At 35.8% G+C, this 21,141-nt stretch overlaps 1 protein-coding gene across 2 annotated transcripts; it reads left to right on the top strand.

Annotated features, from left to right (window-relative positions):
- Positions 1–337: 337 nt before the first annotated feature.
- On the top strand, positions 338–18,231 carry LOC109036500 (uncharacterized). Of its 2 annotated transcripts, none has more exons than XM_019050758.2 (12): positions 338–490; positions 2,611–3,008; positions 3,566–4,048; positions 4,623–4,829; positions 5,317–5,454; positions 6,065–6,205; positions 7,515–7,743; positions 8,705–8,889; positions 9,379–9,605; positions 12,174–12,414; positions 13,099–13,283; positions 14,983–18,231. In XM_019050758.2, exons 1-12 carry the CDS (start codon positions 472–474, stop codon positions 15,167–15,169), a joined length of 2,640 nt encoding a protein of 879 aa, XP_018906303.2. In that variant the 5' UTR covers positions 338–471; the 3' UTR covers positions 15,170–18,231. The 2 variants fall into 2 exon arrangements, with proteins under 2 accessions (XP_018906303.2, XP_018906304.2); XM_019050759.2 differs by lacking the exon at positions 338–490 and adding an exon at positions 617–1,266.
- Positions 18,232–21,141: the final 2,910 nt, after the last annotated feature.

Genomic DNA, 21,141 nt, shown 5'->3' with positions numbered 1-21,141 from the left:
ATCACTGGTAACTAAGTTATTCTTATTACTACTTATTTTTATAGCGTATCTAATTAAAGAGAAATTTGTTAAGTATTGCTCTTACGATATGTTTTCCTTACAAAATTTTTCGTGAAGAGACACAAGATAATCTTCTTTGATTCTAGGATTTGGATTTCACGAAAATGAGCGGCGAAATGGCTGCGTACTCAAGGCAGAGTCTCAAGTCAAAGCTAAATAAAAAAGTAAAATTAAAAAAAAAACTTTTAGGATTATATTAATCTCATCTCAGTCATTATAAAATATTAAATTTTATTTTTAGTGAACATATAATTTTTTTGCCTAAAAATTAAGTTCTATTTGTTTTTCACAAAACCTCTGATGAAAGATAGTATTTTGATGTAAGATTCCGCGGTTGTTATGAAAAATAAATTCGTAGAAATGCATTGTGGGACAGTAATGGTGGGCGCGTGATTTTGAACAAAATCGACAATGCCTGCTCCTAATTTAGGTAATTTATTTACTTTATTCCCAACATTTTTGCTTCAATTTCTGTCGCTCTGTTTGACTTGTGAATTATTTGTTTGTTGGTTTTTGTATTTATTTCAAGCTGTAAGTGACACAGTTCTTTTCCATCAGTCGTGCCCCTCCTTGGACTTCAATCTCTCAAGGCCCCGAAGTGATAGAGAGAATTCGATTTTTTCTCCTCGCGTATTTCATCTCACAGCCTTTAAATACAGCTAAAGCTTTTCTTCATCCTTCTGCTAACAAGATTTGGAACCTTCCAACATCAATTGAGATCTCTTCATGAGAGAGAATTTAATTTGTTTAACTCATTACTCTCCGTAGTTTTCAAATTTCCCTGCTTCGGTGGCATCCATGGCGCGTCATTCGAGCATTTTCGTTGCACGGAAATGGCGCCTTGTTTTCTCTTCAAATTTGAAAGTGAACTCGTGAGTTTATTCGTTTACTGGTGTGTTTGAGTGTGGGCACCATTTAATGAACTTATGTGCCTTTGGCAGCTTTGATTGCCCGTTTATTCGCTCGGTTTCAGCATTTCGTAATAGTTCCTGTCAATGCAGTGACTCGCATATAGGTTATCTAAACTATTTGAAATTATGGACCAATATTGGCCAGTAATCTTCAGGCTATATGTACTTGTGCGCCTTTAATACTTTTTACAAAGCTATTTCGTTATTGTATGCTGAATGTACTTTAATTGAGTTAAAGATTAATTTTGCTTGATACCCATTGGCAGTTAGTACATCAATATGCCAACGTTTTCAGGTATGTGTCAGCTACTTTTCAACTGCGTCAATGGTCAAAAATTCACTTTTATTCTGTCGCAATTGTAACGTTATTTATATACACATGTGAGTGAGAGGTCAAAGTTTCTCATTTCTAGAGTTGAAGGCAGCCTTTTAAGAGGCTACTATACTTAGTCGAAGAACTGTCGGAAGTACACTATCTGACAAGGTATCGTTTACCTTCCGATACTTAAAAAATTAAAAATCTCTCATGAGTGGCCTATCACCAAAGGCCTGTCATACTCATTGAATTTTGAGATCGCTTATCTGTTTTGATAAGACTAGCAAACTCATTAATATTTTTTACTTTTTCATATCATTTTCAGATTATCTTGTAAAACACTGCTTTATTTTTGAGAATCTCTGTTAAGGCGACTTGGCAGTGGGCAAAGAACTAGAACTCTTAAAACTGCATCAATCGGTCACTTAAAAAGTGCAGTTTTTAGATTTTAGATATTATAACAGTTCATGAAGCTCCCCTTTAACTGTCCTCAGATCTAGTGGAAGCAAGCCTCTCTCTTCATTTTTCAGAAATTGAATCTTCAAAGCAGTCCATCGTTGGCCAGAAGTTAATCACTAATTTTTATCCCTTTGTTTACCCCGATTTTCTCTTTCCTTTTTCCCTTTTTTATGTACCTAAAGTCAGATAAAAGTGAATGCTGCAACTTGTTTGATCCCTCAATGTTTCAAGATGCTAATGGCCCTCCAGTTTTTTTTCGCTATTCCGTATTCTACTGATTGTATTCATCCTAAATTGATCCCCAATACATAAAATTAAAGATAACCCTGTAATCGAAAATGAGATAGTATCCAAAATCAAAGCGGGAAGGTATGAGAAGCAAAATGGTTCCGTCCGGAATGAAAATTCGCAAAATCAGCAGAGATATGATAGATTTTAAGTCTAACTGGTGACGTCATATGCTCCCGATGCGACTGCGGCTCACACACACACAACTTCAAGTCTGGCGCGGCGAAGTTGCCTTGATAGTTACACCTAAGCAAAGAAAAAAGAGTCGGCCAGGAACGAGCGAGATCATGGGAACTAATAACTTGCCGCGAACACATGTCAGCCACTTGACACCGGAGACAGAATGCCGAGTGCAGACTGCAAAACGCGAGACCAAGCTCATGGCGTCATGCGCTCAGCTGTTTTTTTCGCGATAGCGGCTCAACGAATGCAGATATTTGGAAGCAGATTTTGGCATCGTTCATTGCACACATTTCTTCGTCGGTTTAGCCAAACTTGTCCTTTAAATTGCTGTAACCTTAATGTTTTGGAGTGTTAAATTCTTCTTAAATTAAAATAAATTTTTTTTATCTTTAGGTGGAGATGGCAAAGAAGAGGTGGTGGGAGAAGAAGCATTGGAAGAATTCAACCTATCCCAAGGTGAATCCTTTACAGTTAATGATCTTGAATCCCTAGAAACGCTCCAAGCGGAACTGGACCGTCTGAATCAGGGCGATGGAGGCGCTCCGCAGCAAATCGAAATCGTCCAAGTAAAAGGCGAAGTGCATGACGATATTGATCAAGACGTGGAGACGCATGAGGATGTAGAGACCCATGAGGTCGTGGAAACCCATGAAGAGGTGGAGACAACTGAAGAGATAGAAACGTCAGAAGTTATGGAGCACATGGAAGAGATTGAAACCACTGAAGAAATAATAACTACGGAAGAAGTGGAAAATACAGAAACAGAAATAATCACGGAATTTCCCTTGCATGTAAGTACACAACTTTTCAGTGTGGATATCATGTTTACATGTATTGGAATCATGTTTTACAAAATTGAACTTAAATTGCTCTCTAAGAACTACCAAAGTGAGCTTTTAAGAGGCATTCTTGCAACCATTACTCAAATAGGGATGGTAGACTGAGGCCACAGAAACCTCTGGACCATGTGACCAGTCGGAAGTGATTTTGGGCTAAAATTAATAGGCTGCTAAAGCAAGATTTTAAATTGATAAGGTCTCAAAAAAGACTTACTGATGAGAAAGCCGGATTGCGTCAGTCTTAAAATTGCAGCAATTTGCGAACAAAAAATGAAAGAAAAGTTAGGACATCGGAAATTTTAGAAATAAGTGGCTCTTAGAAGGAGGAGCGTAAGAACTTTTTTTATTCTTTCAGTAATCAACCCCTCAGACTCTGTGTACTTAAAAATGAAAGTTTTCATTCCTCTTCCACCATAGTTTGCAAGGAGTAGATGAAATTGATTTGCATGTTACCACCAGACATTTTCTCCGTTCTTGCCTCTATCTCACCAGTTTTCTCCTTTCAACAGGAAGAAGAAGTAGAGAGCAGTGAAAACATCATTGAAGTGATATCAACGGAAGAAGTAGAAGAAGCAGTAGAAACAGTGGAAGCAATAGAGACGGTGGAGACAATTGAAGAAACAGAAGAACCTCATAGTGATGGAAAAGCTGCTAAAAGCTCCGACACAATTGTGACAACTCAACCGTTAAATGTCATAAAAAATGCTTTCAATTTTCCTGGTCAGATCATGAAAGTTACCGTTAGTGGAGGACAAATTGTCTCAACAAAGATGATCGGCCAGTTCTCGCCCAAGACGGTGAGCGCAAATTCAACGGCAACAACAACCAAAACCACGCCAGCAACAAGCAACATCATGCATGTGAAACCGGTGAAGAAAGTTGCAGTGCAGCCTAAACCAGTTTCGTTTCAGACTGTGCAAAATTTGCGGACTTTTTCGAAACCTGTAGGCATCAAAAGAGCCGCATCATCCAGCATTGACCAGTCAAGAAACGTAAGTTCCTCTTGTTTTTTAAGTACAAGCCCATTAATGTTATCTAGTGAACTGTTTTGTACTCAAACAGGTTTAGTTCTACAACAAATTTCCTATACTGCAACATCTCTGTCATAGTCTCTCTGTTAAATTAACGATTTAAATGGTTGGAATAGGTTTACCATGGGGAATTCCATTTATACCTTTTCCTTCGTCTCAGTTACTAGACCTAAGCTCAGTCAAAATAAATGTAAACAATCGTCACTGAGTCGTTCACTGAGTGAAGACTTCATCCAATTGAATCATGAATTTGAGGTTGGGATTTTTTGCCCTTAATATGGGATTTTTGAATTCCCGAAAAAGTACGCAAAATGTCCCTCTTGATTCCATGAGCCCTATTTTTGTTGAAGATAAAAGGAAAACCAGTTTTTTGCTAAGGTTTTGTCCATTTCCAATGGAAGCTTGAGAAATTCTATCTAGGTATTACCTATTTTCCTAAATTTCTATCTTCATTCGACTGACTTTTCACTTTTGAAAGAGTTTTTTTACAACTTGAAAATGAAAATAAAGCAAGATTTTATCTTTTTATTCCCAGCACAAAGTTTTAATCAACTCCGACCTGTCACCTCAACCTGTCATAATAGCTTCAGAAGCTCCAGGGAGCAAAGCAGTGGGTGTGTCCACAGCTTCTAACATCAAAATCATCAGCGGAGTCAGTTTGTCGCAAAGTCCAAACAAAACAATAACGTTAGTCCAGGGCTCAGGGAAACTCCAACAGATAGTACCATCATCTCCTCAGAAGGTAAGCTGCTTCCGAGGGACTTTCTATCATTAAGTCAATACTATCAATAAGTATGAGGGTCTCACAAAAAGTAAGTTTCCCTTTTTTTTCTTGGAACTCAAAACGTTACAGAAAAAATACCCAATAATTTATTGTTAAGCAGGGTGTCTACTGATACGTAAATATACGTAAAATACATAATATGTAAAGCTTTGTTGGCAAAAATTGGGTTACTCTGATACAAAAATTTACCATTAGTTGTTTCTCTAAGACGCATCCAGTAGTGCTGAACGTCCAGATATTTTAAAGAGAACAAAAATCCAGTAGGTAACCTAGGGTTGGGAGCAAAGCGTGAGGTGTAGGGAGTTTCTTCTCTACTAAACATCTCTTCAGTGAATTTGTTAGAAGTTTTACAACTTTAATATACAAAGTTTGCTCATAGAATGTTGTGATAAAGATTTGGGTAGAATTAATAATGGAAATTTAATTTTTTACCTCCATCTTCCAGAGTATTGTCGTCAGCAAGATTGGGGCAACGAGTCCTAAAAAGGTAACTCTCATGAAGTCTCCGTCAAAAATTCTGCCTGCTCCTGGACCACAGACCAAAGGTGGTAAAATTGCAATGCAGAAAATTTTCCTTCGCCAGGTGATTTTCTCTCTCTTTTTTTCTATATTAAGTACATGTTTTAACTCTCTGCTTGATTAGCAATTTCTAGGATTGATCGGATCTGAAATAGAGTGCAAAAGATCTTTTGAGAGTATGGATACATATATTGTCTAAAATGATAATTTAAATGTTGAACTTGGTTATGCAAATCAGTAACTTAATTTGTATCTTTTTCCGTTCACGAGATACGGAAGCGCAAGGTTTTCCACTCTGGCCCTCTTCACCCCCCCCCCCCCAGCACTGTTAATATGGGGACTTAAGTACGATTCATCCAATGTCTGCTAACACATCTTGACACTTTTGTCCCTACCACACCAGGGAAGTGTGAAAAATTGGCAAACTTTAGCAACTAATCAATAAATTTCTTTTAATAAGTAGAATTAAATTTCTTTTATCGAGATCAGTATAATTTTAGTTGTTGTGTATCAACTGCAAACGTTTGTTGCTAGGTGTCTAGCTTATGAGTCTGGGACATGACAGGACACTTGTCTATTAAATAGCTGAAAGCAGTTTTGCAGGAAACATTCAACTCCCAACAATAAGCGTTTAACCCCCTAGGCTCACAATAAGTTCTTCTATTCCTTTTCAGGGTAACTCCCTGAAGCCTGCTACTTTTCTGGGACCAGGGCAGCAGGTTATACGTTTGCAAAACCCTCAAAACATTGTGCCGTCTGCTGGAGTGTCAAATTTGGGAACCCTTCATCAAATAAGACTTCCTGGCAGTAATCAGGTATGAAATTAACGGCTTTTAATCGCTGCAGTGAGCCTATATCAATATATTAACCAGTCTATTTATGATTATTTTCTTGTGTTCTAAGTCTAATTGTATGATCCAATTTGGCTTAATTTAGTATTTTCAGACACCAGCAATCTCATGATACTTAAGAAAATAGAATGCAGTCAAAACTTCAGTTTCATTTTACAGTTATTATCATCAAAAGCACTTAAAAATCTCTGAAAACCACGGAAAATTGAGGGTGCGGCAACTATCTTGAGCATGGTTTCACACACATTTCTTTCCTGTTCTGATGCAAGATATGTACCTCTAATCTTGTCAAAAGAAAAAAATCAGCACATCAGAAAATTCTTTCATTGGAAAGTTTACCGATATTAGTTCAGTGCTTGCTGTACTTAATGGGTCAGTTGTTCTGGTCACAGAATTGTGTTTTTGATGCTTGATTCTTGAAGATTACTGAAAATAATAAGTTTCATCCAAACAGTAACTTTCTACGTTCATTGTTAACAGAGATATTGCGCTTTGAAGAATTTGGTTTATGACGTCATCCGTCGCAGAAGTGACACCCTGGGTTTCTTCCACCTTGCTTTTATCAATCAGTGACACATACATTTTTACTGGTTATTCAACGAGAAACTCAGATGAAAGTAAGGTGGAAGAAACCAAGGGTGTCACTACTGCGGTGGATGACGTCATAAACCAAATTTTTCCAAGCGCAATGTCTATTACTGAATATTAAACATAGGAAGTTGCTGTTTAAAAGAATCTTATTATTTTCAAATAATCTACAAGGAGCAAGCATCTAAACACGATTCTGTGACCAGTGCAACCGACCCATTTAAGCAGACGCTGGTTTATTGTGAGTGAGAGGTTTGAATACCTACATCAAAATCGTTATTCCTCATATATCACAATGAATTGAATTTGGAAAACTTCAGTGCACTCATTGTATTAAGTGTAAAATTTTGATTGGATCTATGACTGTAAGGAACCATGGATGTATTTGAGCGTTCACTGTTTAAGAAATTTTTTCTCCATGCCTTTAGTAAGAACATGATGGTACTTAATTTTTTTCGCTGTCTACTGGTTCCTCGGGCCTTTCAATTTTAAAGAAGTCAAGTGGCCCCAACCAATGGTAATAGAAGTTATGATAGATCAAAGTAATCAAGGATTATAAATATTTCGTATTTCGGCCCTTTCAAGAATAATCAGTGAAGACCCCGATGTTTTAAACCGACCATAAACATCAAGTTATACTGTTTTCATCCATCGCATATTTTAACGCAATCTCTCTTACGGTTAGGTGCAATTGGTAAGAGTTGTTGGAGCAGGTGGAAGCACAGCATCTGTCACACCTACAAACAGCCAAGCAACTGTTGTCTCCGTGACCACAGCGTTGCCAACAGCTTCTTCTTCGGAAGTCAAAACGTTTCCAGTCACAATTTTACCTGCCCCTACCACCGCAGTATCAGCATCTGGTAGCGGCTCCTCACCGAGCATACTGACATTGAACTCCCTCTCTTCAAATAACGGTACGCTTCTTTGCTTCTTTTTTTTCACATTTATGTTTGGAATGTAGATTTTCTTCTTTACTGCTAACATGCCAAACCAGGACATGTTTCCTTGAAATCAAAGTTCCACCCAGAGACAAGAGACCCTCCACTAGTATCTTGGCAATGGTGGAAGCTTTTGCATTCAGGACTTCAATATTCAACTGTTTACCCTCTTCAAAAATGTGTCGGCAGTTGCGTTTCACAAAAAAACCAAAGTTCGGGAAACTTGTTTAGCTCATAACTTCACCTGAAACTCATCATCCACCAAGTATGTAAGTCAACAACTGAAAAAAGAGTGATGCTTGTTGCTCCCTTATAATTTTCCCTCAGCAAGTGTTGAATTCCCGAAAGTAAAAGCTTCCACCTGTGGCCAAGAGGCCAGTGGAGGGTCTCTTGTCTCTGGTTCCACCATAACGGGTTGTGTGATGACTTCTTGCGCAATATCCAGTTCATGCAAGAGTCCTCAAATTGCAAATAAAAAAAGTAGAAGTGACTGCAAAATTCAGCCGTGCACAGCATCTCCTCCGAGGGTGTCAGCCTCCCCCTGTTAGTTCAGTGATCCCAAAATTTCTGCCAACATTGTGTTTCATATTACAAGGCTCTTGCTATCTCTGCCTGCTGGAATTTTATAGTTTTAGTTTTCACAAATAAGAATTGTCTTTTAATGTTGAATTAAGGAACAGTGTATGAAATGGTAATAGCTATTGCCGTTGTATTATAGTGCAGCCAGTGGTATTCACTGTGAAAAGTTATAAACGCCCTTAGCGCCACTACATGAAATGATAAAAATAACCTTCATTGTTTTGGGCATCTGAAACTGTCAAGAAAACTGTTTTGTCTCCTTATCAGATTTGAACCCCTGATATCTCCGCATCAGTTTCTAAGTATTTTACATTCATCAGAATTGATTTTGTTTTGTTTTGTGAATGTGGTTACACAGGTACAAGCACTTCGGGAAGTTCGGGTAAACCTCTTCGCCCAAAAATTGTATCCATTGCTCCAGCAAAAGCAACCAGCTCGGGCAATGTGTTGTACACCATGCCGAGTCAGTCAGGGAACGTGACGCAAGTTTCCTCAGGCAAAACAGTCAACGTGGTCATGTTACCTACTCAGTACATTCAACAGGTATTTCATAGTAGATTATTTCAAAGTATATTCATTTTGCTGTACAAGGGAAAAGTATGGATCTTGAAAGGTCAGTAGGAAAATACTGAAAACTGGCAGTTTTTTCCGTAAAATTCAACATTTTTGTGATGAACTTAAGGTAGCCTCTGAGGTATGAAATTTCTCTACATGATTACTTTTATCATGTCCCTGCAAAGTCTCTCATAGGTTCCACATGTTTCAGTTCATTCTTCTAACAATCCTATTTTCCACTCCTCATAACCAGTTATCTTCAATTTAGGTGAAGCTCTACCTCGCTTGAAGTTAAAACTGTGTTTAATGCTTGAAAAAAGTGAACTTGTGTGTTCAGTCATAGAACAAAAACTCTAATGTCATAAACTTTAATGGCAAACAGCCAATGTCCAAGTTTTCACACCTTTTCTCGTAACACGTAGCAATCTTATTGAGATTTTTCCTCACATCTTTTTAATCTGTGTCATGTGTCATTAGGTTCAGCAAGAAAATAAAGGGGCGCTGAATTCAATACCTATTGCAGCAAAATTTGATACAGCTAATGTAGCCAAAGAATATGAGAAAGAAATAAAAATTGATATTAAGACTGACTTGGAAGAAAAGCCGGAACGGAAGCCAAAAACAAGCACTATTACCACAAGTCATGCTAATGGTATTCGACCACGAAAGCCCTGTAACTGCACCCGATCTCAGTGTTTGAAATTGTAAGTATCCAAGTTCAGCTTAGCTAATGGCAATAGCTTATAACTCATTTTCTCCAAACCAATATCTGTATGCACTTATATAATGAAATTGTCTGATTTCAAATTTTATCATAAATGCTTGGAGTACAAATTATCATATTTCTAAAACCTTTTAAATTCCTTAGACGGCATTTCCTTGAAGGGAGACAAACTGCCTAGAAAAGTTCCCAGTTCCTTTTTAGAAGCATGTAGGTGAACATTTCATTCAAGTTCAGAGGATGAAACTGATTGGGGGTGCCTAAAATTTTGCAGGTGTTTCAATTTTTGACTCCAGCATTTATATGGTTTACTCATTTTGAAATGCTTACGTATCCATATAAAGTACAAAAAGAGCACATTTTTTAGTGGAAACAGCCAGCCTTCTTCGAAAATTTAAAATTTATTGAAAGATTACCATAGGAAACGTGCAAGTATTAATATGGCTTTGTATGGGTTGGCAAAAGTGTTCGGAATACATCTGGTGTCGTTAAAATATTTTGTGTTTGTCACCGTGAAATTATTTCCTTGTTGATGTATTTATCATGTTCTGTCCAATGAATTTTAGTATTGATAAGGGTGGAAAAATTTCTGAGTTGTCTCTTTCTCCTAAAATCATCTTCCATTATCACAAAATAGACAAGTGCCATTAAACGATTAAAATTGTGAAATATTGGCAAATCAGAGTCATGATACTCATACCCTCTTGAACGCAATAGGACAAATGAAATTTTTTTACTCATGTAAAGCGAATGATTTCCTTACAAGAACTTTTTCAATTTTCGCAGAATATGTCTTTCACCCTATCTCAAGTTTTATTCTTTGCTATCCACATTTCTTTCTTTGAATGCGAGTATCTTATCATCTGATTTCAATGTTTTTTTTCTTCTTTTTGAATCATGAATCATGTTCCAATTTGCCCCTCCTCCTCCTCCTTATGCTGACCATGTAAGTCAAATTCCATATCCTCTTTCTATTTCTACCATTAATTTCTCTTTGTGAGTTTCCGCTGGAAAAGGAACCTGAGTGCTTGAAAACGAGTTTATCATGACAGTTGTTTGCCCCAAGTTCGGATGTAAAATATGCCATAGGAAAAGTTTTAAGGAGTTTTAAAAAAGGATGTAGAAAGTTTCTAGCCTGTCCATTTTTCCTAGGGGCCTACCCGTTTTAAAACCTCATTTCCCCCAAATTTTTCAAGGCTATGACCTTATCTCTGTCCTTTGCTCATGAATTCCTGGGATTTCGCTAAAAGTATGCAAATTTACTGCAATTTTTATAAAGCTAGCAATTTTAATGCTGTTGCGAGCTGACTAGGGTGTCCCTCAAGAATACGGGCAAATTTTAAAGATGAAGTACATTTCCAAGCTGGTCTTCCCAATTTTCATAGCCCTCCAAATTTTTCACGCAAGCGGCCTTGAGATCATGATCAAGTTTGTGCTTCCCCGGTTTAGTTTGTTTTTGTGCCATTAGAATGTGTAAAGTTACATCGTATTCCGAGATGAGTCCTGATTATGACAGTTTAAAACTTCGAGCTCATTCTTTTTTCAAGGGATTACATTTTTTCTCAAACAATAAACTTACAATAATGATAACTCAAGTTTGGTGTTACATTTTAGACGTCTTTGGTGCCCAACATCTTAGTATTACAGTTCCTCAAGCAGCAGGACCATTATCCTAGTTTTTTGGCACTTTAGTTCCTTTTCAAGTGGAAGGTCATGTACACCTTATCCTCTATATCCAATGTATAATGTTCTCAATATTCCTCACCATTGTCTCTTTTGCCTTACCTTATGCTTTTTCCCAATCAAACAGACATTTTTTAAGTTTCGCTCAGTGTTTTATGTATCATCAGTCCTATCCAAGTATGTTTAATTATTTTTACTTCGGTCTCTGAATCATTAAGGCACATAACTCATAAATGTCTCCTTAAAGAAAAAAAAGGTAACCATGACCAAAGTGCGTAACCACGTATCTCTATTGCGGTGTTTCCAAATGTCTGCTCCTATTTTATTTTTTCGAGGCGAAACAACCCAACATGTAACTTGAAATACAGAATATATTCTGCAAACATAGAAATAAAATCAAGGAAGTTCTGAAAAAATTACATTAACTAGTTTTCCACAGAAAAAATAAAGTATGACAAGATGTCTGCAACGTCGCAAATGAAGGGTAGTTTGTTTCACACTGTAGCCATCGGTAAGCCTTCAATTATATTACAATTTATACTATGTAACAAATGAAGGCAAGATGGAAGTAATTGAATCTTTGAATTCACTTAATTTATTGCCACTTAGTTAGAATTGTTTAATTTTTTTTTTACTTTTCTGATCAGTGACAATACTATAAGTTATCAAGAGTTTTAACAATTTTTTTTTAAATCATTAAAAAATTTAAAAAAACATGCTTTCCCGCCTATTTTGTAACACTAACAACGAATTACTTTAGAGTAACCTATAAAAAGTCCTTTTAATTAAAAATGCTATGTTAAAATATTGCCACTATTTTATTTTGATATGGCTTTTATATAATGTCAATTTTCTTTGAATTCCCTAGGTATTGTGACTGTTTTGCCAGTGGAGAGTTTTGCTATCAATGTAATTGTAATAGTTGTTTCAACAATTTGGAGCACGAAGAAGATCGTCAGTTAGCAATCAAATCTTGTCTTGAACGTAATCCGAATGCTTTCCGGCCAAAAATTGGGAGAACCTACGCTACGGACACGGAAAGGAGACACACGAAAGGCTGCAACTGCAAACGCTCAGGCTGCTTGAAAAACTACTGTGAATGCTACGAAGTGAGTTATTTTTTCTTTCTTTTACTCATGAACTCTAAAAAATTTGCAACTTCTTAATATTGAAACAGTAAAAAGGGTAAATGAGTTTCTCCATCATTACACTTAAAAAATTTTCATTATTTCTCATGTTTTTTTACAGAAAACTAACAGAATTATTTCCTTTAAAATTTCCTCGAATATTTGTCAATGAGTGAAAAGAATTTACAGAAATTATAAGAAAAACGGTAGGTTAGTTTTCATTCGAACAAATATTACCTGATCGAAGATCTGCAAAATTGCAATAAGAGGCACCCATTTTTGTAAGTAATGATTGATACATTTTTAGGTCTCAAACGTTACTGTCCATTGAATTTTTTTTTTTCTTTTATCAACGCAAGTGAATTGAATGGACTGAGGAAGCACTCCTGCCAACATTGCAGCCACCTTTTTCAACTCAGTCTAGTAAATAATATATTAAGTTCATTTAAATTTTGTCCTATCGGTAATGGCTGCACAATCGGCTGAAACATTTCCGGTTTTTTTTTATCGTTTTTAGTCTTCTTTCTCGCATTCAGCACCTTTTTTCATTTTATTATGTAAATAGCTGAATAGTTACAAATGCTGCTAAATTATAAATCAACAGTGGGCTTGTATTTAAATTGTATACCACCTTGTCTCATAATTATTTGTCTATTCTTTTTCTAGGCCAAAATCCCTTGCTCTCACAACTGTAAATGTGTCGGATGTCGCAATGTAGAAGATGGAATGATTCTCCGTAGACATAGAGATGAACTACGGGAAGAAATAGCTGCTCAGTCTTTGACAGCCCTAGCAACAATAGCAGATGATCTCTCGTCGGGGGTTTACCAGCGTGGTGACAATTGCTCCAAGTAAGTAAACTGGAATCAACTTGTTCGTGGTGAAAGGAGAGAGTTATGAGATGGATCTGGCCTGGTCCACAATGTAAATTAATATCCATGCCCAGGGGCCCTGAAAACAATCCCTCTGTCCTGATTTTTGTTCATGGTGTCCAGGACCGGGAAAAACTGGGATTCATCAGGAAATGTAAAATTTCAAGGAATAAACAGGGAATCTGTGCCAAAAATCTGGAATCTTTTTCTCTACTGCCTAGAGCCACTTCTTTTTCACATTTTGCAGAAGCATCTATTGATTGTTAGTGTGGTTTATGTTATCGTGCCTGAGCCATGGTAATTGACCTCTTGAATGACATCTTTGAAGCTTCGAATCATAATAATAGAAAAGCTTTCATCGACCAGCTGATAAAAATATCAGGAACGTTTTCCGAATTAAAAATTTTAATGTGTGCAGATAAATCGGATGAAAGATTTAAAAACATTCGATATTTATATCTGGAACTCCTCAGATTTATCTGATTTTTCCCTAGAAAATCCCGAGGGAAGTGGGAGTAAACTTCGATTTTGCATCAGGGAATGAGCCCCTGAAATCAGGGAATGAGTATGGTCAAGAATTCAAAACACCATGTTTTTGTCATAAACTTAGGATTTGGGCCTTTTTTTGTTAGATTCATCTTCTTGAACTGTTGATTGGCTCTAAGGTCAGAGTCTTCTCTTCTTAGAATGTCTGGAATACCAGCTGCTGACTCCAGAATTAAAAAGGCTCCATTAGGGCCGTGCAAAACAGGTGCTTTTCAGTGCGAGTCAAGTTCGAGTTTCTTTCACTTAATCAAGTCAAGTTCGAGTTTTTTTTGAGCTTTAAAAATGACTCCTGAGTTGAGTCAAGTTAAGTTAGATTAATTTCAAGTTTCAAAATTACAATTGGACGTATATATGCCAAACGGAACTATGTGCATTAAGATATGAGCTCTGAGACCCATAAGAATATATGCACAAAAGGACTCACGTCATAATGCACATAGTTCCGTTTGGCAGAAATTTGTCCAATTAACACAAATTATTTTTCTGTATTTTCAGTGCAAATCACGTCCGTATTTTAATTATTCCCTTTTGCTTACGTTTCCTGCACCAATGGAACATGACATCACCATTAAAAAAAAATAAAAAATGTTTGCATTAAAAGTTGACGGTATCCTATTAAAATGAATAGCCTCTTAAAATCCATTGCCCTGTTATCTAGGGCCCTGTCTTACAAAATCAGGCTTGCCTCTAGGATGACTCCTAATATTTTACCCTGAAATTGGAAAACTGATTCTTAAATCTCCTTGTGCAGTTTGAACTGATTTACATGTCTCAAATTAGCTCTGCTTTTGAAGGAAGGGTGCAGAAAGCTCAAAACTGCAATGAAATTAATGCGATTTAGTCAGTTCCATATAAATATTTTCAATTTCTGAAATTTTTCCAAGTGACTATGTTTTTTCCTTTCCACCGAAAAATTCTGAGCGCACTTCATATTTTCATGTGCTTCACTTAATCGAAATTGCTCACAATGCCTGCCAATGGATCTCAGCGGTTGTTAAATCATCAAATTTTCTGATGATTTTTTCTGCGTTACCTTGCATAATTTCCTTGAATTCTGAAATGAATTTTGATCAAGCATTTTTGCATACATAGTTTGGCAATTTCAATTCTAATTCTTGTTTCTTGTTGACAGGATTTCCTCAAACATGTTCTCAACGGATGTCTTAGAAGCAACCGTACAGTGTCTTTTAGCGCAAGCATTCGAGGCTCAAGAGCAGGGCCTGGACAAAGTAAAAAGTCAACAACTATTACTAGAAGAATACGGTAGATGCTTGAAAAGCATCATAGAATACTCCTCGTCAGACCAAGATTTGACGTAACGCTAAGCTGAGTCTCAAAACCTGTAAATAGCTGTATTATTTTTTATCATAATCGGTCCAATTTCTCCATTCAGACAAAATTTTTAAAGCACTACTGAACTCCATAGGGGTACTTTTCTCAAAATCAAAAAATGAGGGCTTGTAAAATTTACCGCAGGATTCGGTGTTCTCGATTGAGACTAAAGTTCGCTCCTTGAGAATATATCTGTGCTTTTGAAGTTTGATCTGGTTCTTTTTTGAAATTTTTTGGATCCATATAAGCTTTTCAAAGGAATCTTTGCGTTTAGAAATCAACGCATTCTGCTTTCTAATTTTATATTTTGACACAGTTTGCTTCTTTTATTGGTGATCATAATTAACGACTACTGAAGTAATTCCTTTTTTCATTATCATTGAGTACAAATATAGAAGTATAATTTAACGTTTCATCTTGATCATGAATTGATTCTTACACAAGTTAAATGGTTTATTGCCTGCAGCGATCTCTTTTGTATTTAATGCTTACAGTGCTGTTAACAGTGTAGAACACACTCAAATTTCGAGTTTTAACTGATTTGCCCATTTTCATCTTGGAATCAATCAATAGAATACTTTGTAGCATAACCAATTAATCTTGAGTGGCTTATTGGTTATATTACATATTTATCTGAATTTGTAACCTTCCAAATTATTTTTTTAATTAAAAATTAATATCTTCCTTTCCTTAAAATTTTCAAAGGATATTTTTCTCGCATGAAAAAGATTCCATAGAAGTATCGAGAAATAAAAATAACTAACTTTCCTTCAAAAAAACGATGTAGGAACAGTAATTTTGAGGTTCGAATATGAGACCTTATCCATATTTACGGTCATTTTTGAGTGTTCTTGGTAAAGTAAACTCATCGAATTTCTAACTTTATACTTTATTTGTAAGGACTCTCAAATCGTTTCCCTGTAATTACTTGATACTGTATGAAACTTTGTCAGTCTCCTCTGAACAATACCAATCTATACAGGTCAGTCATTCCTAAAGAAGAGTTTTGGAACTCCACTGCGCAATGACGTGGAGTTGGCTGTTTTCGCAGTAGGAAATGAATGTAATTATTTCTAATTGGAACAGTCAATTTGACGTCACACTGGCTGTGGGGGAGTGATGCTTGGGCATGGCCGGGCGGGGAGTGGATTTCAAAAATATCTCCTATTACAGACCTGTGTAGATTGGTCTTGCCGCTGAACTTCACCAGCCGTATATTTTTCAAGGGCTGTTGAAGTTTTGACACATTCCTCCAGTTAAAAGGTCTAGACAGGGTTGCCACAGTAAGGAGAAACTTGTAAATGTCAGGGAATTTTTAAAGTTTTGGAAAACCCGGAAATGTCAGGAAAAATAGCAAGAACGTCAGGGAAAAATCGTTAAGTCATCTTTATTTGCTCTCTAGAATGGGTTTGATGTTTCGAACAACAAATTTTGCCTGAAAACTATTTCTAACTATGTCTTTTTAACCATCTGGCATACCTTCAATTAGCCAGAAATTTCACCTAAATGTGTCAGGGAAATCAAGAAATTTCATTTCGTAAATGCTGTGGCAATCCTGTCTAGAGCCTAGATTTGTTTGAACTGAAGAGATGAATACATTTTTGGATCTTGAGTGCTGCATTAGGAGACTTCACGCGGCTATTCTCTAGTTAAAGTATTCTAGCATACTTGATCAGGAAATAAATTTTGATGAAGGGAAGGAAAGTTAAGACAAACTCCAAGAATTTTCTTTTACCGAACTTACTGACCTGGAAACATGGAGCCATTGCATGCTTTTCAGGTGCTAATTTAAAAAAAAAAAAATATATAATTTCATTTCAGAAATTTATGAACAGACAGTAGGAGCCTGATTGAATTTAGACCCTCACTGCTGCTCGACCACAGACTTGAACCAGAGTCTAACTCCATCAAGGTCAATAGAGCAAAGAAGTCTGTAGTTGAGCATGCAAATGCTGAGAGCCAGTTGGGCTTTCAAAAAGTAAAGAGTGAAAAATCTTTGATTGATTCTTCAATGTTGAATATGACGGCAATTTCAATTTCTCATGCTAAACAGCACAAAGAATTTTAAATGTGATTGTGTAGTCAGTATTTTTCTCGCTCCTTGAGAATTTCTATACCTGAGGGAGGAACAAATTTATTTACAAAAATGATCAATAGTTATTAATGAAAGCATCAATGTTCTTCAAAAACAATATTTTACAACTAGATTTGTGTTGTTCTTCAAATTTTATTGGTGGAATATTGGTCTTGCCCTTTATGTCTAATGCCACTAGCATGTTAACATATTGCTGCCCGAAAAACAACCAAAACACCAAATTTGAGTGGTGCATTTTCCCCGCTTGGGCTAAATGATTCCAATGACTGCTGGCCTCACAGAGTGTTCAAACAACCAACCTCCAATTCAAATGACTGACATGCTGCTTGTGTAACCATTCAATATATCCGTACCGCACGGACTTTCCCTGTACCTGTGTGGTCAGTGTACGTATCGAAAGTATATAGGAAAGTGCTTCCCTATCTTAAAAAATCCGTACGTGTCAAGTCACAAAATTAAGGAGGAGCCAGTAGCAGCAGAGAGAGCGGGAGAGTCGATTGGTCAACTGGCATGGCAGGCAAAAAATTATAGGATGTTGGAAAAGTCTGCCATGAGTTATTGAATTAAAGATACATCCTGTATTTACCCTGTTTTCCCTGTCGATATCATCCCTCTTGCTCTGAATTTAAGATTCATTTTGCATTCGTGGGAGCCACATGAGTAAAATTTTTCTGATGAGTAAGCGAACACAAACTAACTTGATCAACATAACTATCACATGAAATTTTGATCTAAATTGATTTACAGATGATTTTAAGATTGTGCCTTTTCAACCTGATTGTCAAATATTATTAATGTCAACCACTGAATTATCATCAGTGCTGTATTATTTCTGTATATTAAAAAATTTGCTGATCCCAATGCAACTTCCGTTCAAGAAAAATTTGCTGAATGTGTTGTTTTTAAACTGTTAAGTTTGTCAAGGAATAGTCAATAAACTAGAATTTTATCAAACACCGCTGTTTCTTTAATTTCTTTACTTAAACAGAACCTTATTAGGAGTTTTGCCAAACATAAAGCTAGGTCTAATCAGTAAGTAAAAGATGCTTGAGTAATGACGGCAAATAGATTATTATAGTTTAGAGGCAACCAATTCAGAAAAATAATGCGTTTTTTCTGGGTGTATTCATTTAAACTAAATAATATTACGTAACCAAAAAATGTCATAATGCCTTGCTGAATACCTCTAAACCTCCTTCAATGCCAGATAAAAGCTAAGCTACCCCCCCCCCCCCCCATAATTTTCAATATACATTTTTAAACACCGTTTTAGTTGAAGAAGCTGCCAACCATGAGTGATTTTTTGCTATTGTCTGACAGATAGAACTAATAAACTGCAGATCATGGTAGTCTAAATAAATACCTTGAGATCAACTGAGTTATTGCTACCATTGCACCTACAAGCAGTGAATTCTGCCCTTTGTGCCACTGAAAACTTCCTGCCATTCTACTAAAATTAGTGAATAAAAGCCATTTGATGCCAAGATGAAAATGGTCATCTTTAAGATAACTCCTTTGAGTTCTTCAACTTCAGCACTTTTTTCCATTCAACAGAAGATAACACTGTAATTTTTTCTCATTAGTGATTGAAATTTTAAGCTGAACCTTGGTTGAATTCGTAGACTCCTGTAGGTCAATAGTCAGCCAGAAAGGATAAATGATGACCAGGATTGGGATAAAATTTTCCTTTCCATCTCCTTTAAATCACTGCTTTGCAGTTCAAATAAGATGTTTTCAAATGGGTCATAAATGTTAAAATTACTATGAGTGTAATCCCTGTCATGCCCATGATACCAGCCATTGTTACTTGGAGATGTAAGCGAGATTTGTATGTAAGTCATAAGTACCTACCCTGTTATATTATTGATTGTATGTAATGTTACTTTAATTTGAAAGTGTGTAGAATCAACATTACCTTGCTTTATTTGAAGCTTTGTATATAAAATATTTCTCATATTTTTCCTCTCAGATGTGTTAAAAGTTGAAATTTGTAATGAATTACACTTATCTTTGTTTAGATGCTGGATTTTTTAATGCCCCTTTATCATGTATTTTTTTCTATTGGATTAACTAAAAAAAAGCAAGAAAAATACAAGAAGGAAAGTTAGCTTGAGAGCTAAAAAAGAAATGAAGGAAAATCTCTCTCTCTTTTTTTTTTTGAAGGAATTTTATTTAAATATAACGTAACTACTACAAGCATTTCCTTGTATCTATCTACGTGGCTTAAAACTAAAACTAAACAAATTGCATTAAGTTTACATGGTAACGTTAGATAATACGATGATTGGAAAATCTCTGAAATTGAATATTATGTGAGATCATATCTCGAAGATTACCTAGCCATAAAACATTAAAAGGGAAAGAAGTTCATCCGCCCTTAATTCCTTGAGATTTAGGGTAAACCATAGGAGCTAAGTTATTGCTGATACTGAAAAAGGAACATTCCCTTTATTTATTTATTTATTTATTTATTATACAAAACGGGCAAGTTGCCCAATTACAAAAGTAATTAACAAAAAAGAGCAAAACAGCTGAACAAACATACATTTACCTTTAATACATTTTTGATGACATTATCATTTAAAAAACGTACTTGTCTACAAATTGATATTTAGCAGAATAAATTTTTCTTGTGATGTTTAAGCTAAGTAAAAAAAAAAAAAAACGAAAATTGGAAAATTTTTGAAAAGAGGATTATTATAATGTCAAAAGAAAAAAAATTTTAGCAATTGAAATCATGTCTATTTCGAAGGAGGCTTTGATTAATAGCTACTCAAACAATCAAAGAAAATTGTAAAATAGATCTGAAGGGAAAAATCTATATAAAGCCTCATCGCCAAGGAAATTTTGAAAAGGTGTTGTGACATTAAAAGTAGAGTATTTACTTAACTTACGTACCAAGACTAGCTGTTACAGAAATAATCTAGTTTCTCTAAAATATCTTTTGACAAGTTTTTCAAATTATTCAAATTCACTCAGAAAATTTTTTAAGAATTGAGTGTTTGTCAGTTTAGTAAATTGGAGAGTGGACATTTTTTTTGCAAATAAAAATAATCTCAAAATTTCTCTGCACCATAAGAGGTATCCAAGTAGCAATTTGCTGGATCCGCCAATGCGCCACTGACTACTGACTGAAACAATTAAGTCGAGAATAGTTTTGGAGGACGAAGTTTCTCATTTGAATCGCCAAAAAGATGAAGATTTCATGGAGGCCATATCATCAAATATGTCATGCTAAAAGTTGGATATTTACCCAACCCCACAATGCAGCGCAGGTTTCCCTCCCCCATGTGGAACAAAAGAACTGACACTTAAACCTTTTTTTCTCTTACTTTTTTCTCTTCGTTAAAATTTTGATCAGAGGCAAAAATGATTGTAGTTATTATTATTGATGTAGTTATTATCCAGAGGAATTAGGTACAGTATTTTTAATCATAAAATTTAAAAGAAATAGAAGAGAAAACAACAATAGGTAGGTGCTGATTCAACTCAGCAATTACCTAAGTAAAAAAAAAATGCAGAGTTGTGACGTAATGCCTCCATAATGCACTTGTAACGCAGCTGTACAGCTTCTCCCCCGCCCCTCTCATAGCGTAAGGTGATTCATGGATGGCCTCTTAGAGGGAATTTTTCAAATTTTTTTCCATCATTCTATTGGCAACATTCCATACCTAAACATTGTCAGAATTTCCTGTCCCTCCTACCTTCAGGAGGCAATAGGGTGGCAAAATTTCATGAAAAATAAAATCTTGAAATTTCACGTGAAATACCTATAGACATTCATGAAATATATGGGAAAAATTGGTTATTTTCATGTTTCGTAAAATGTAAAAATTGTGACTTTCTGCTATTTTTGTGTGTTTG

Source organism: Bemisia tabaci, chromosome 6 (genome assembly GCF_918797505.1).
Source record: "Bemisia tabaci chromosome 6, PGI_BMITA_v3".
Taxonomy (NCBI): domain Eukaryota; kingdom Metazoa; phylum Arthropoda; class Insecta; order Hemiptera; family Aleyrodidae; genus Bemisia; species Bemisia tabaci.
Note: the sequence above shows the minus strand (reverse complement) of the source record. Positions and strands in the feature narration are given on the sequence as shown.